Raw genomic sequence first — 16,627 nt, 5'->3', positions numbered from 1 at the left:
AACACTAGTTTAAAGTAAATTATAATAAAAAAGAAATTACATAAAATTGTGAATTTTTAAATAGTTGATTTTGATATTAACATTGATATATTTTTTTTAAAATTTTTTATGATATCTTCAAATTTATATCTTATTCAGAAATAAAAATGATTATTGTTTTCTTAAAAACACATAAAATCGTATTATAACATCGATAGAGACAAATATTAAAATAGAACATTAAATATATATAAGTAAGTATTTTAGTAAAAAAAATAACTATTATTTAATCTTGATAATTAGTTCATGCTAATAATTTTTTTTTAAATTCATAAATAATAAAAATAATACTAAAAAACATTACATTTATTTATCTGAAGAATTAATCACGAACGATGAAAAAAATGTGACAAATTGTTGCAAAAAACATAAATATTATAAACATTAAGTTATAAATTTAAATTTGAGGTTTTCAGTTTGCAAATAGAAAAGAAAAGCATAAAACTATTAGCCAATGAAATGAAATTTTTACCTTCATAAGCTGCAACTATCTTCAACATCCATCATCACCTACACTTGAAACAATTTTCCGATCACTACAACGCCGGCAACAACCCCGTAGCGGCGGTGATTGGCGGAGCCAGGGCGGCAGCGGTGGTCGCATTGTCTGTCCAGTTCGTTTCACCCCAATGCCACAGCATACTCTCCCAGAAGCAAAATTCCTCGAAACAAGTCGTCAAACGTGAATCGTTGATCTTAATCTTCCAATGTCCATCGGAATAGTTCCCTTTCTCGGCTTCCCTTCGATCCCATTCCAATGCCGCCTTTTGCTTCGATCTTAACAAGCAATATTTATGCAGATTTTCTGGCATAGCATCGTGAACGGTCCACCACCTCGCGTGTGCCACGTCGCTCGCAAACTCCTGGATCTTAGCCACATTCCAGTTGCAGTCATAGTCCCGGAAACATAACCATGGCTTTAGCCCGAGATAGTGAAGTACATATAGAACCGGTGGGTCCGCTCCAAATAACCGTGTTTTCATCTCCTTTTTTTCTTCTTCGTCGCCTTCCCAAAAATGCTTCAAGAAATTCATGTGTTTTGGGATGCGATGCCACCACGTGAAGATCTCGTTCAAGTACCCTTGATCTCCGCCGTTATATGATTCGATTTCGTTGATGTGATCCATCAACAGTTTGAATGTACAATTCGATGGTTCGACGACCATCACACCGGAGTTGAAAAGGGTGGCATTGTTTCCGGTTGCGGTTATTTCCGGCATTTCGAAGAGGAAATCGATGTTTCGGAGAATGAGTAAATCAGCATCGATGAATATGATTTTGTCGTAATTGGTTAACTGCCAGAGACGGAACTTGCTATAGTTCCATTCATTGTAGGCATCTCGTTCGGCTTTCGGGTTTCGGATCCTTTCGATTGTATGGACTTTCCAGCCTGCCTCCTCGAGGCCGCCACGGTGGTAGTCACTTATTGTGCTATCCACAAGTATGACTAGGTCTCGTGTTGAGCCAGACATGCGAATGCTCTGGGCAACTGCAATTGCCCCACATACGTAAACATGAGCCGAGTGCAGAATTGTTGCATAAGCTTCTCGTTTTGGGTTCCCTGAGTACCGATAATCTGTTACAACAGCAAATCAGTTCATCTAACAACCGATCTTGAAGCTTAGATACAAATGAATACACTTCGCTAAAGGTTTAATTGAAGAAAGGATCATAGAGCTTTGTTTCAAAAACGAATTTAGTTTATAAACCAAACGAGCCCGGTAAATATCCATCCAGAGGTAGGGTCGGGGGGTGGGGATAGGATGTAAGCATACCTGACCTCTACTCTCGAAAGAGTACCGACTCGTGAGAAGTGTGTTAAATAAATAGAATTTCCCCAATGAAATAGAGGAAAGAGCCAATGGTTAGTTTATATGATTAAATTATATATTAAACAAGAAGATCGACTCCATCTTTCGAATAAACCAATAAACCAACAAACCCAGTATATCCCGCTCTCAAAAGCAGGGTGATGGGTGGGATGTATGCAGTTTTGACCTCTTACCCCCAAAGGGTAGAGTGTGCGAAAGTGTGAGTGAAAAGGAAAAGACAAGGACAAGAAGGATATACAAAACTATCACATAATAAGCAATAGAAAAAGAAAAAAAAACATGAAACCGGAAAAAGGCACAAAGAAAACATATACAAGGTAAAGAAAAAACATTCGCAAACCTCCATCCAAGGAAGGACTATGATACCATAATTGTATTTCAGTATTTCACAAAGACCGAGCCGTCCCTGAGGGAAGGAGTGACGGGCTCCCGCCCAGGGCTCAAAAAAATTAGGGGTCCAATTTTTTTATTATAGTAGTCTCGTATCTATAATAAACAAGAATAAGATTACTTCCTTCATGAGTTATTAACATTTCTCGTAGGGCAAATTGCATGAAAAAGTAACATACTTTAACTTGATTCCTATTTTGGGTAACGTGATTCCAAAACTTCGATTTTGATATCTAAGATGTAAGGTTTTAAACATTTAAGTATAATTCTGATGTGGCGAGTGATGTGGTATTCGGTTAATGCTTCAACAAATAATATTGAGTTGGATACCACATCACTCGCCACATCAGCATGGTAAACCAGTTAATGCTTCAATCAGTTACCCGGGTACTAAAATGGTTAAAACTGTACATGTTAGGTACTAAAATGGAAGTTTTGAAAGTACGTTGCCCAAAATAGGAATCAAGTTAAAGTACGTTATTTTTCATGTAATTTGCCCTTTCTTGTATTCAATTTTTTTAATAATAAAAACCATTTTATTGAATACTTTTCTATATATATATATATATATATATATATATATATATATATATCGAGGGCTGTTTTGCATACTCCCAGGGCCTATAAAATGTCAGGAGCATGCCGAAACATAGATGTGTAACCTTCTAATATTTTTGTCAATGAATAGTATCAAATATTTTTTACATGAATTCTAGAAAATATTATAGGCGTTTTACTACAATTTTAGGATTGATTATCAAACACGCACATTAATTGCAGAACTAAAAATACAGAGACACAATCCTTCATAGTTCAGCATTTAGCTTACATCCATGGACATTGTTATGATTCTCATTGTATCTTGTGAATTCTAAGTGAATATAAAGAAGGTTGGAATCATTTACAAGAGAAATTCAGAGAGGAAACAATACGACAGTGATACAGAGAGAATACAAGAGTTAACGAGGTTTTTCTTCAATCTTTGAAAAAGAAGAAAATGTGCTCGAAAGAAGCCCAAAATCCTGTGTCGAAAACTCGAAGACAGTCGCTTACGAGACTCGGGTCACGTGCCGGGTCGCAGGCGCGGCCTTACGAGTCCGGCACATATTGCTATGATTTCTTTATTTCATTACTTTGTTTCTTAATTAATTTAGGCTTATTATTTGTTTATTTTTAGTTACTAATTATTTGCTTCATAGTTAGAGTAGGATTAGTTTCTTTTTTATTATCATTTAAATACTTTCATAGTTGGTTTAGGATTAGGATTAGATTTGAATTTAATTTCATAGTTACCTTTATTTAGTCTAGCCTATAAATAGGATTTATTATTTTCATTAGTAATCCGATTATCTGTTACTAATAAAAGTTCCACTTTTGAGATCATTCTCTTGAGTTTCTTGAGTTTTACATTTGTAATTCTCAATTGTTAAAAGGGTTTAGATGCTTGTCGATCCTTCCGCACTTCCTGCTGCACCAGATAGGAAAATGGTCATCCAATTTTATCCACTTTTAGTCATCATTGTAATGGGAAAAAACAATACAGGGATTTTTAGTTCTTCCAAGGCATTCAGCGTGTATATCACCAAGAAATATCTTGATGAGAAAACTAGAGAGAACTCATATATTCATTGGTTCTATTGGATATTTTCCTGGTCCAACCTGATTCTTTCACCAAGTTTTTCAGAGGATTTGATAGTCATTTTGATGGGCAAGTTGCATCAAAATGCAACGTACTTTGATCTGATTCCTATTTTGTGTAACGTCCTTTAAGACCACCTTCATTTTGGTACCTCAAATGTGACATCTCAAACATTTAGGTACTTGGTTTACTTATGAGGATGCATGAAAATGCAACCTCATTTGGTCCGATTCCTATTATGTGCAATTTACCCTTGGAACTTTACTACCATAGACAATTACAAGCTTGTACTAGAAAAAAAACATGAGAATTAGGAAAGAAAGGTATGTATTAAGAGCTAACCTTTGGCCTTGAGAGGAACTGCAAGTTCACATGACCCAACTGGAAGCTGCACTTTCTCCCTCAGCATGTTGAGATTGGGTTCATATAGCCAAACATTATCACTACGTACAACAAGCTCTTTGCACGTAAAAAGATTTGGAATGGGGAAACAGTTGGTCACTAGAAGCACTCTCACTGGATGATACCCTTTAGATTTGGCAGCAAGTCTTGCAGCTGCGAGTTGCAAGTGCAAACGAGCCACATCTCTGGACCAGTCCCTTGTCCTTAAACATGGAAGCTTTACAGCTATTAGATCAATCCTTGGTGTCCGAGGAGCTTGAATATTGGGCAATGTAGGACATACAGGAACCTTAAATTCTTCTTCCTCATCAATCCACTCAGGATATAGATCTTCCCATGTTATGTTTTTTGCAACAAAATCAAGGTGGAGAGAAATATGCTCAGCACTTGGTATCATCTTCTTCCATTGGACGATTTCGCTCTCATTGAAGTTCAATAGGCCTACCCCCTTATACTCATTTGTGTCAGGAAGTTTCTTAATTACTCCGGAGATATGTTTCCAGTTAACTTTTAAACGGGATATATAACGTTCATCCTCTATTGGAGATTTCTCCTTTATCCATCTTTCTACCAAACTCGCCCTGTATGCACATTAAGCAACAATTGTAATTCTGAAGGGATTTTCAATTTAGAAAAGAAGTGTGAACAAGGACAGCATCAAGACTCAAGAAAAGTTTTGAGGGGGCCAACACTAGAGCTCGTAAAGAAAGGATAATCATCAATGCTCTGTTGCAAAACTATCAAATACTACAGATGGATCCAGTTTCAAAATTCAGAATGTTAAAGGGTTGAACAAATATATTCTAAAACTAGGCTCCCAGGACCCACCGCGTATGGATGTGAGCAGAGAGAGTATTAAATGATTGATGCTCATATGAAGAGCTATGAAAACTATAATAAAGCAATCAGAAATAATAATGCTGTGGGAGGAGTGACAAACCCAATTGCAAAATTCACAATTTGAAGGGATTACAACAAAATGGTGACAATAGGGTCTCAACCCCATCTTATGCAGAGGTAAGCAGATAGTAGTAATCGATGGATGCACATAGAAGGAAGAGTAGGAAATCTAACATACTGTGATCTTGAATGGGAAGGACGTTCTGTGTTATATACAGCTGGGGAGTGTAGGAGTGTAAAAAATGCTCCCAATATTATAATAACCAAAACCAGCTTTAAAGTAGGAAATTTGTAGCTTGCATTCCTGTCCTGGCTGGGACTAAGATGGGGCTTTTCACCATCTTTAAAGACTCTACTTCCAAAAGACCTTCTTTTGCTTGTATCTTCACTGAAAAAAAAAAGAAAACTTGTAACATATATCCGGTGGCATAAAAGAGCAAAACCCCATGCATCTGGTGGCATTAGAAGACAGGATTGGCAAAGTTTAATGTGAATAACAGTGAATGATGAGAAATGCTTTATGAAGAGAAAAATAAAGCAGCAAAATAAAATCAAAATAGAGCACCGCATTATTTGGATTAGACAATCTGCAAGGAGAAGACACATGCATATATGAAAACAAGTTGTACCTCTAACAAATGAAACACACAGCTTAATATGAGACCATGTGGAAATCCATATCATGAATTGAAAAATGAAATTATTGCGTTATTGGCTCTTAGGTTAGGAAATCCATATCATGAAGTCCATCTTAGGCTAGGAAATGTTTCCTATTCGTAATTATTATAATACCCCCGATTAAAGTGGGATAGAAACACTTACAAACTAAGGTAAGCCTAGCAATGTTATGCTTGAATTTCTTTTGGACATGGCATGAACTTCAGTTAGAATTAAAAGAAATCCTTGTACATACATAAATCGTTCTACGTAGAAGAAAAAAATCGTACATGATCCCTGTTGATGCCTACATAAAGATTCCAAAATGTTTATATATCATTTCTTTTATTATATAATACATAGAAATACTCAAGGTTTAGTTATTGATCTTCTTTACACATTTAACCTTCATGACTTTGATATGCATAATGTAGTGTACACTAGCTATGATAAAAAAAAGTTCAAGAGCCATGAAAACAAGAGTAATTTAATGACTTCACAAAATCACATGCCTATAGATGAATTTTTATGTTTTCAAATTTAAAGTCAGATCAACTATAGATCCAACATTAAGGGTTTAGGTAGCTTGGTGGAAGACTATAGATGTTGTTGTCAAGATGTCAATAGCTCAAGTTGGGTTCAAGGAGATAGTTAATTCTTTTTGTAGTTTATTTTTCAAGTGGCCTAAGATTGTAGGATCACTTATTAACTACCCAAGCAAAAAGTTGATGTTTGAGTCCCAACTAATACCATAACTAACTACTCATAACTTACATCCGAGAATAACACAAAATCAAAATTGAACTATGCCACATATATGAAAAAAAAAATGAACTCACAAAAACAATAGGATCTACTATCTACATGAGTGCCAACCATGTTAGGTTCATCCTGGATAACTAACTACTCATTGCGTCCATATAAGGCTATATGAACCACTAGTGTTTTATTGTTCCTTTCCATTAGGTATGAAGTTTGGAAGAGAGAACAAAATCTGTACTCCAATTACTTTTGTATGTATAGACATCATTTATATCTCTTTTGAACTATTTTCTGAATTTGTCTAAAACTCAATGAACTATCAGCAAGTCGATAAGCCAAATTACCCATTAGAAACTCAAATGCTTTTCATTTTAAGTTTTTCAATTATGTGTACAATCTGAAAAACAAGTTTTTTTAACCTAAATACTCAAAAAAAATGGATAGAAAGGTGCTCACATAAGATTTTCTAAATGGCAAAAGAGTATATGACACATTTTCTGATGGAGTACACATAATTTCATAACTTGGATAACAAATGCAAAGATTTATCACTTGTACTTCAAAACGTAAAACTGATATACCAAATTTCATCACCAACTTCTTTTTTGTGTACTTGTTAAATGGTCAATGTGAATATCAAACTTTAGATCTGAAGTGCACATCAACTCTGACGTTGGGACAATAATCCATCAAAAATTCAAAGTGTATTTTTAATCATACATTTTGTAAGAGATGGCCAAAATTGATCTTACATGCTGATAGCTAAGGGAAAGTGGGAAGCACACAAGAGAATAAATACAGACCTGCACACATCTCCAAACTAAATCTTTAAGTAACTTAACTCGGTTTATCTTTAACTTTTTTGAAACTCAAATTGCCAAATCCCCAACTGTCAAAATTTATATCATCATCTTGGAGTAGCTTAGATAAGATAATAATCCTTTGATCCTGACAGCATCAGTGTTTCGTCTTAAAATTGATAAGATAAAGTTACATTTTGCAACTAAAACTGGGTGGACTTTAGATATAGAAAGAGACCACAGAATCTAACTGAAAAAGGTTAAAAAACCCAATTCCATTTTGATCCAAATGAAATAAGGTTCACAAAATCAACTTGCAGCAACCTTTCTCCAAACTAAGACCATTTTGTTAAATCTAAACAAATAAAACTGCAAAGAAACAAATAACTCTTTTAACAAACATATTCACAAACACCTAGTCTGCACATATTTCCAACCCATTTTATAATTAAAAGAGTGGAAGAGATCTACGTGGTTACGGAGAGACGGTGTCTAGGCTCAATTGGAGTAGGCGACGCACCAACGGGTCCTCTCATACTTCTCGAATCAGTTTCAGCAGGGCTGCAGCTATGATCTGCGAAAATGAAAGATGAAAATAAAAGAACATGTAACTATTAATCACCAAGTATAACTATATGACATAAAATCTTGATTTATGAATAGGGATCTTGAATAAGAGAGAAAAGTACAGCAACATTGAGTCTCTGGTATGGTACGGTGAGGAAAACTCCATTAATGTCGTCTGCTTCACCATTGAGAGTCTTATTACAGTAGGTCAAACTTCGTCGTGGCGCAGTCAAAATGAAACTTAAATTTATACAAATTACTCTAATCTATTGACATATTACAATAGTGACCCTTAAACTTTGAATTTCTCTAGTTAGGTCCGGTTCTAAGATTTTTGATGTCCTGTGCGAAAATAATAAAAAATGTCCCTAAGCCTATTTTTTTTAAGTCAGTAAAACAACGAAACCCTGAATACATAATCTAGAATGATAAAAAGGATAAATCATGGATTAAGATTGTGTTTCCTTTTTTTCCAGTTTTCCCTATTCCAAATAGAGATTAGCAAAATAGAAATTTTATTTCCATATATGAGACTTAAAAGACAGGAAAACTATTAGTTTTTAACTAAAATAGTAAATTACCTCCAAATTACTGTCATATTAAGCAAAAAGTAAAACTTAAAAGTTACAGGTCTAACGACTAAAGACTAAGGGTCTATCTGTTAGCAGCTTAATAAGCTTAATGGAACTTATTCGATCAACTATGCATGATTGTTTCATAGTGGCTAAATGATATATAAAGTGACTTATCTAGTAAGCTTATAGGGGGAGCTTTATATAGAAAGTCAAGTTTTTTTTTTCAAACATGACATTTTCAATAAAAAAAACGCTCCTTACATCTGCGAAAAAACTCTCTTAAACAAAAACTTTTCCAACTTATACAAACAGATTAATTCATACAGACAACTTTTATCCATATAGAACTTAATAAAAGATCAATCAAACGGCCCCTAAATCTAATGCGGTAACACTAAACCTCAAAGTAAACAAAAGTCAAAAGAACAATAATAAATTGTAAAATCATAATCTATGTTATTGTGCATTGTAAAGAACAAGTGCTCAATAATTAAGACAATATCACAATATGTTGTTAATGTTGTGCAGTATGCTCCAGCTATATTGATACAGTGATGTGTTCATGTGCATTGAATATTTCAATTATCAGATATTTCAATATGCAAGAGAATGACTCATTATCAAAATGATAAAAGCTCCTTAGTTTAGCATAGTAGGTCAGCAACCCACACGACCACATGACCCAACTTTATAATAATCAGTTAGAAAATTAGATTTTTTTTTGCATAAAGATTTAAAGATTCATAAATCATGATATGACTCACACAGCAACTCGGTAAGTTTAATCAACAGTAGAAATCAGTCATTCGAGATTTCCATCTTTGATTTCTTGAATCTAATTTCATGATCGTTAATCAGCTGGAAAGAGAACTTCATGCCTTGAAAATCAAAATAGTCGAACTTTGAAGAACAATAGAAATTCGATTGAGTTGTTGGAATGATGGCGTTAACCAGTTTACGATTTGCATTCAGTATTCATCACTACTAGGCCTGTTTTTATAGTTAAAGTTCAGTTTTCCAATTCCCAAATTGTTAAACCAAAAACTAGTAATAGACAACTACTTGATGCCCCTTTAGACATTGATGTCCTGTGCGGTCGCACAGGCTACATGTGGCCAGGGCCGCCCCTGCATTTGAGATGTGTTTGCTACATTGTGTGTGTGTGTTAAACATAAAGTCATGATTTGTATAAGCTTTACGTTTATTAGTTAAGATGCATCTCAAGAGGTGTTTGGTTCATAGAATGGAATTTGATGGAATTGGAATCCATCAAAGGAATTTGACTTTGAAGGAATTGGAATGAAATTTGATGGAATTTGACCATGCGTTTGGTTGGTAGGAATTGAAATGAAATATCTCAATAGAATTGGAATAATCATCTTTGTATGGACTATCCCATCCATCGCTCTGTCCACACCCTACCAGCCACCATGTCACTGATATCGTCATCACAACTATCACCCGCCCTGCCCCCACCACTTCTGCCCTACCGTGCTCCATAGGTGGGGATTGTTGCGGGTAGGCAGGGGTGGGGCGAGGTAGTGGGGGTGAAGCCAGAGTGGAGCAATAGGTGGCGTGTGTGATAGTTGTGATGACTACAGTAGTAGGACGGTGGTTAGTGATGGGTTAGAGTAGGGTAAGGTAGGGTGGGGGCAAGGCAGAACGGTGGGGTGGGTAGGGGTAGGTGGTGGGGTGGTAGCTGTGATGATGCTAGTGGTGGGATAGTAGTCGGGTGGCTGGGGCCAGGGAGTGGGTGGGTATGACGACAATAATAGTGGCATAGTGTTTAGTGGTGGGTTGGGTTAGGGTGGGGTGCGGGTGAATGGCGGTTATGAAGGCGACAATAGTAGTGTGGGGGTGAAGGGTTAGGTTAAGGGCCACATGGACGGGGATGTGGGGATCAGTGACAGCTGTGACGATGATAGTGGTGGATGATGGTCAGGGTGATTGGGAGTGGGTGGGTATGATGACGACAACATTGACATAGTGGCTAGTGGTGGTTAGGGTAGGGTGCGATATGGTGAGTGGCAGTTGTGACGACGACAATAATATTGTGGTGGTGGGGGTTAGGTTAGGGGTGTGACAGTAACGTTAGTAGCATAGTCGTAGTAGGGATGTGTATTGAGTGACCGGAGGGTGGGTGGGTGTGATGACAACAGTAGTGGCATAGTGGTTAAGGTGGGGTAGGGTGGGTGGCAGCGACATCAGTGGTGGGGGTTAAGGGTGGGGCATCATGAACAATAGTAGCATGATCGTGGTGGATGGTGATGGAATTCAATCCCTTCCATTATGCCAAGGAATGATGAATTCATTAACTTGTGGAATCCAATAGAATATGAAGGATTCCATCCATTTCAAGAAATGAACCAAACAAAGGAATTGGAATTTGGTCAAAGGAATTTGTCATTCCAATTCCATCAAATTCTGCGAACCAAACGGCCCCTCAGTTATTTGACTAGGAGGAAGATGTAACAATGGGAAGAGAATGTTCAAATTAATGAAAAGTGTGAAAGGACATATTGTTTGTGATAATTAAAAGCTTAATGAACGTTTTTACGATGTGAATTTATTGAGATTCATGAATAAAAAGCTTATTAGTACTAATATTTCAAGAAAGTCAATATGTTTATTTATTTTGAAAGAAGGGTGTTCATTTTTTATTTTTTTTTATTAACCTGAATATCCAACCCGCTATGCGAGCCGACTAATTTCAGAGCGACCACCTGCTTTGCAGATAGCCCGGAGTCATCGCATTTGAACCTCCGTGGCTATAAGGGGATTTTTATTCCTCCTTGGATTTGAATCCGTGACCTCCTGGTACTTTTGACCTTTGGAGCTAAGCTCAAACCAATCAGACACCACCTCCTTGGGTGTTCGTTTTTTTTGTATTACTAGTTGTGGCTTTGATTTGAGGTGTTACAAATTGATGTCATATCATGGTTTAAGATATTTAGGTGTCAATGACTCTAATTAAACTTAAACCAAAATGTGTGGAAGTGAATCATCTAATGGCGATGATAAATGATATCAATTATAAATCACAAAAACACTATGAATGTTACCTTCACAACATTTTGTTGTGAAGTTTTAAGTGTAAGAAACTTATCTCACGTGTTTTAGGAAAACAGTCTTGTCTCACATGATCCCAAGTCTCTCTCTCTCTCTCTCTATATATATATATATATATATATATATATATATATATATATATAAAAGAGAAACCAAGGATTATGATTTGACAACAGTATGTTGAAATATTCTCAAATACTGAAATGTGGTTGATTTTAGGGTATCTCACATTGAACAAAAAAAAGAGCAAAATGTTGGAAGTTTGTGTGGTGTATATATTAAAGGGTTTGAGATGTTTGAAAGTTAACAAAGTTGGTTGACTAAATATGCTATACTTGCCTTCAAGTTTTGGATTAAAGTGAATCAATATATCAATATCAATCATTAATCAATTAAATATATCAATCAATCAAACGATATATATTCACAGAGAAACAAGGATTATGATTTGATAACATGAGGTCTGAGTATTCTCAAATATTGAAATGTGGTTGAGTTTCACCATCCCACATTAGTAATAAGATGCAAGATTTAAAGTAGAGAGTGAGTATGTGAAATGAGGGATGAGTGCTTTGTGTCAACTCATGAAGTTGGCTTAATTTAGCCACCCTACTTTCTACAATGAATGCATGTGCGCACGCGCGCACGCACACGCACACACACACATACACACACACACACACACATATATATATATATATATATATGATCAAATATAAACCGTTCCCTTTTGTGCAATTCTTACAAACCAATCTCATTCATCTATTTTCATGATCAAAGACCATTGTTAAAATGAGTTATTTTAGTAAAGTAAAAAAATAAAACTATTATTATTTTATCCAAGAAAGGGCAAAACTGAAAAAAGTTTTAAAAGTTTCAACTCATGGAAATATAATTTTCTCGTATTCGATCCCCTTTCCTCGTAGAAATCATAATAGTTCCATCTTATTTTTTTTGAAAACTGAACAACATGATTTCATTAGTCAAATTGGTTTCATGGTTCTTAATCAAAATGAAATTTGATTTATTAATATAAATAAATATGGTTAAGTCAATTGAACATTTTTTGAAAACTGAATAACATGATTTCGTATTATTTTACAAAGATAATAATCAATTTTCTATTAGAACTCAATAATTATTCTAATTATAATTTAGATTTTTTTATCTATCTATACTATATTATAAAGCATTTGATAAAAACTCTTAAAAATCACTTTTTAGGCTTAAAGTACTGTTTATCAATGCATATTACTTAAAACTCAAAATTGCAAGTAGATTGTGTGTAAGTACAACTTATTAAAACTTCATATATGAATTCGTGTAAGTACAACTTATTAAAGTTTTATGTTTGAATTCGTGTAACTAACTGCAGATAAATATGGTCAAATACAAGATAAACGTTTCATTTTAAATATAAAAAATCTAAAATATAACTAGGATAATCATTGAGTTCTAACAAATTACTTAAAAATTTATTAAATAAAAAATAAATTACTTTGTTAATAAATCTAAATTAAACTAGTTGTGTACCCGCGCAATGCAGCAGGAGCCGTGAATTTTAACGATTTTAAAGTTTCACTGGTTTTATAAGAAAAGATTTAACGATGATATGGGTTACACTTGGTCTTTACATATTAATACAATTTGAATAAATAAGAGTTATGGTTCCAATTACAGTCTATCGATGAAAACAATTGTATGACAATTTAAAATCCAATATATTTAAAATCCAATATATTTAAAATCCAACATATTTCTTATAAACAAATTATCGATGAAAAAATTGTATCTACATTCTCATTTGTGGAACTCATTTGTTTTGTCTTGTCACTTACTAATCATTTAAACAAACAAATTTCAGAATCATCTCAATAACAATCCAAATATTTCTTATAAAGTTTTTGTGATGGTTTTCACTTTAAAAATATGCAAAACTTGATTTCAATTTTAAGGAAAAAGCATGAAAGTAAGTGATAAGTGTTAATTTATTAACCTTATTACATCATTTTCTTAACCATTTTTCTTTGTTTTATTTGCCCATTAGTGTCTTTATTGAGTCTTTTTATGTCTTTTCATATATTAGTAGTAATATAATATATCTAATGTTAATTCCCTATTTTTACAGGTTTTTGATGACTTTTGGGCCCAGTCCTACGGCAGTGCTACAGGACCAGGAGTCGCAAGGTCCTATAGTACTTGTTCGAGAGCTGAAATTCTGCTTGGGCCGTGAATAAATGGGCTGATCCATAGAAGAGGCGTGGTCAACGACCTTGGGCCCGGTCAAAGCCCAGTTTTGAAGAAGCTTTTGTCTTATTAGTTGGCACCCACTATGTGAACTTCCTTAGCCTATATAAAGAAGGCTTAAGGCTTACTTTTCACCCACCAATTCACAAAACAATTCTTCAATTTACTTGCTTTCTTCCATTTGATCTTTGTTAATAACTTTCTAAATTATTGTTTTCGGTTCCAAGCTTTCAGTTTTCTTTGTTTGTCTTTTCAAGAATCAACTTTTTGTAGTTGTGATTTCATCATCAAGTTTTAATTTAAGTACTCGTATTTAATCTTCATTTCATTTCTGTAGCAAGTTACGTTACGTTTTCTTATTTTTTATTACCAGTTACGAATTAGTCGATCATTGTTGCTTTACATCGGATCTCATCCTTTGTGGCTCACTACTAATTTACATAGACTAAATAATCTGTTTTTACGAGTTTGAAAGTAACATTTCGGTCTTTGTAACGAAACTTGTTCTGCAAGTTTCGTTACTTGACTTGCAAGTTTTCTTCAAAGTCAACTCCTATTTCCAAGGTTTTTCAAGTGTCACTTCTTAGTACTTCAAAAGTCAAACCCAACTTCCAAAGTTTTCATTAGTCTTTCCTTCATCCCATCAAGTACTTTCTTTCATTATTACTAGATTAAAATTAATTAATATTATTTAGTTATTAATAATTTATATTTCAGTATTTATATTTCAGTATTTATATTTCAGCATTTATATTTCACTCTTTATATTTCAGTCTTTACATTTCAGTCTTTACATTTCAGTCTTTACATTTCAGTCTTTACATTTCAGTCCTTTACATTTCAGTCTTTACTTTACTGCAATTTACATTTCTGTCATTTAATTTCCAGTATTTTACTTTCAGTCATTTAATTTCCAGTACTTTACATTCCAGTATTTTCATTTCTTGTAATTTACTTTATGTAATTACTTTCTGTAATTTACTTTCTGCAATTTACTTTTCTGTCTCAGTATTTACTTTTCAGTCCTTACATCCTTCGAGAGAAGAAACTGAGCGATGATGGGCTAACGCCTTAGCTTGGGGTGTAACGGGAAATTAAGACCAAAGCCGATGTGAAAGTACAAAGGTGTCTTATTAGCATTATAGTCTACTATTTATTTTAGGTGCTTAATATTTCATTTGATGATTACATTAAAATTAATTGACAACTAATTTTGTGTATAAAAATGTATTGACTTTCAAAACCTGAGGTAATAGGAGAAGGCTATAAATAGTTTTAGTGTCTGACAAACGCTATACTTCTACGGTGTAGGATGGTAACACTGTGTTGTGCTAGGATTCATGACGTCTAACATAAATGATATCGTATCGATAACACGTTGACCGGTGTGTGCTCTTGGGAGGCCGTCTGACCCGATAGTTGATATTGTCATAGTTATATAAAATCATTTATTGATTTTGGATAATTGTGACAAGAATGCTATGTCACCTTTTTACTGAATCATTCGTTTAATGTCTTAATCAACTGTTGTACCCTGTGCTTCTTTTTAAGATTGATATTTTTCTTAGTTGTTAATCAAACCCCCCCATTTTAGATAAATCAAATCACTCGATTCGCCATCTGAAACTAGTTTTTACAAACTGGACTTTTGAATTAACTTTACAAGCTATCTCTGTGGGAACGATATCTGATACTTTTTACCATTATTACTTGTTACGAGACGACAGTAGTTCGAGGTGTATACTTGCGCCGAGTTCTATTTTTGTGTTGGAATCTAAGGTTGAATAAACCGACGAGTAAGTTTTTGGCGCCGCTGCCGGGGATAGCACGCTAAAGCTTTTTTTAAAGTAAAGTTCGTAAAAGCTAATTTTTCTACCACATGTTACTATTATGGAGAACATCATACATATTGCAGATTCTCAGGATAGAGGAATCATGGACTATGCTTTTCTTGTTTTTAGTCAATTAAATTCAGGAATACTAAGGCCACAAATTAAAGCAACTCACTTTGAGCTCACACCTGTTATGTTTCAGATGTTGCATACTAATGGTCAGTTCAGTGGTTTGCCATCTGAAGACCCTCATTTACACTTAAAATCTTTAATAGAAATAACTGATTGTTTTCTTATCCTTGGAGTGTCTGATGATGCCTTAAGGTTGAAGTTATTTCCATTTTCTCTTAGGGATAGAGCAAAGTTATKGTTTAACTCTTTACAACCAAATTCCATAATCTCTTGGAATGACCTTGTAAAGAAATTTTTGAGAAAATTTTTTCCTCCCAACAGGAACGCTGAATCCATAAATGAAATATATTTGTTTAGACAAATGGATAATGAAGCAATACCTGATGCTTGGGAAAGGTACAAAGAGTTGTTGAGAAAATGCCCATACCATGGCATTCCTTACTGTATCCAGCTAGAGACGTTTTACAATGGTTTAACAACTGTTGCTAAACAAATGCTTGATGCCACTGCAGGAGGAGCTTTCACAACTTGTACTTATAATGATGTGTATGACATGCTTGAGAAAATTTCAAATAATAATGGATATTGGGCTGATCCACATGTATTAATACAGAATAATACAGTTGGGATACATGAAGCAGGCACATATAATGCATTAACAACACAACTCACATCTATAACTGACATGATTAAGAATATGAATGTTAGCCCAGATGTGCGAATTGTTGATGCAACATCATATCCTACTGTCAATTCTATAGCATGTATGTTATGTGGAGAAGGT

At 34.5% G+C, this 16,627-nt stretch overlaps 2 protein-coding genes and 1 non-coding gene across 3 annotated transcripts; all 3 read right to left on the bottom strand.

The window, feature by feature from the left end:
* Positions 1-452: 452 nt before the first annotated feature.
* On the bottom strand, positions 453-8,170 carry LOC112514423 (putative UDP-glucuronate:xylan alpha-glucuronosyltransferase 3). Its single transcript, XM_025120894.1, has 5 exons — positions 8,111-8,170; positions 7,893-7,995; positions 5,381-5,590; positions 4,243-4,883; positions 453-1,615 (listed from the first exon to the last, which is right to left on the bottom strand). Exons 2-5 carry the CDS (start codon positions 7,955-7,957, stop codon positions 576-578), a joined length of 1,956 nt encoding a protein of 651 aa, XP_024976662.1. The 5' UTR covers positions 7,958-7,995; positions 8,111-8,170; the 3' UTR covers positions 453-575.
* Positions 576-4,699, bottom strand: LOC112514158 (putative UDP-glucuronate:xylan alpha-glucuronosyltransferase 3). The gene is made up of 2 exons (XM_025120490.1): positions 4,243-4,699; positions 576-1,615 (listed from the first exon to the last, which is right to left on the bottom strand). The coding sequence occupies exons 1-2, from the start codon at positions 4,697-4,699 to the stop codon at positions 576-578; spliced, it is 1,497 nt and encodes a 498-aa protein (XP_024976258.1).
* Positions 8,171-16,172: 8,002 nt separating the features above from the next.
* LOC112515021 lies at positions 16,173-16,278 on the bottom strand. The gene has a single exon (XR_003069478.1). It is a non-coding gene; the product is annotated as a small nucleolar RNA R71 (small nucleolar RNA).
* Positions 16,279-16,627: the final 349 nt, after the last annotated feature.

Source organism: Cynara cardunculus, assembly GCF_001531365.2.
Source record: "Cynara cardunculus var. scolymus isolate 2C chromosome LG 6, CcrdV1, whole genome shotgun sequence".
In the NCBI taxonomy this organism is placed as follows: Eukaryota; Viridiplantae; Streptophyta; class Magnoliopsida; order Asterales; family Asteraceae; genus Cynara; species Cynara cardunculus.
This window is presented reverse-complemented; position numbering and strand designations above follow the sequence as displayed.

Excerpts from the sequence above, each read along its gene's own strand:
- LOC112514158 (XM_025120490.1), bottom strand. The coding sequence starts at position 4,699 with ATGATACCAAGTGCTGAGCATATTTCTCTCCACCTTGATTTTGTTGCA. Across the intron at positions 1,616-4,242 it reads AGTTCCTCTCAAGGCCAAAG|ATTATCGGTACTCAGGGAAC; the intron begins GTTAGCTCTTAA and ends CTGTTGTAACAG.
- LOC112514423 (XM_025120894.1), bottom strand. The coding sequence starts at position 7,957 with ATGAGAGGACCCGTTGGTGCGTCGCCTACTCCAATTGAGCCTAGACAC. Across the intron at positions 5,591-7,892 it reads CACCGTCTCTCCGTAACCAC|TGAAGATACAAGCAAAAGAA; the intron begins GTAGATCTCTTC and ends TTTTTTTTTCAG. Across the intron at positions 1,616-4,242 it reads AGTTCCTCTCAAGGCCAAAG|ATTATCGGTACTCAGGGAAC; the intron begins GTTAGCTCTTAA and ends CTGTTGTAACAG.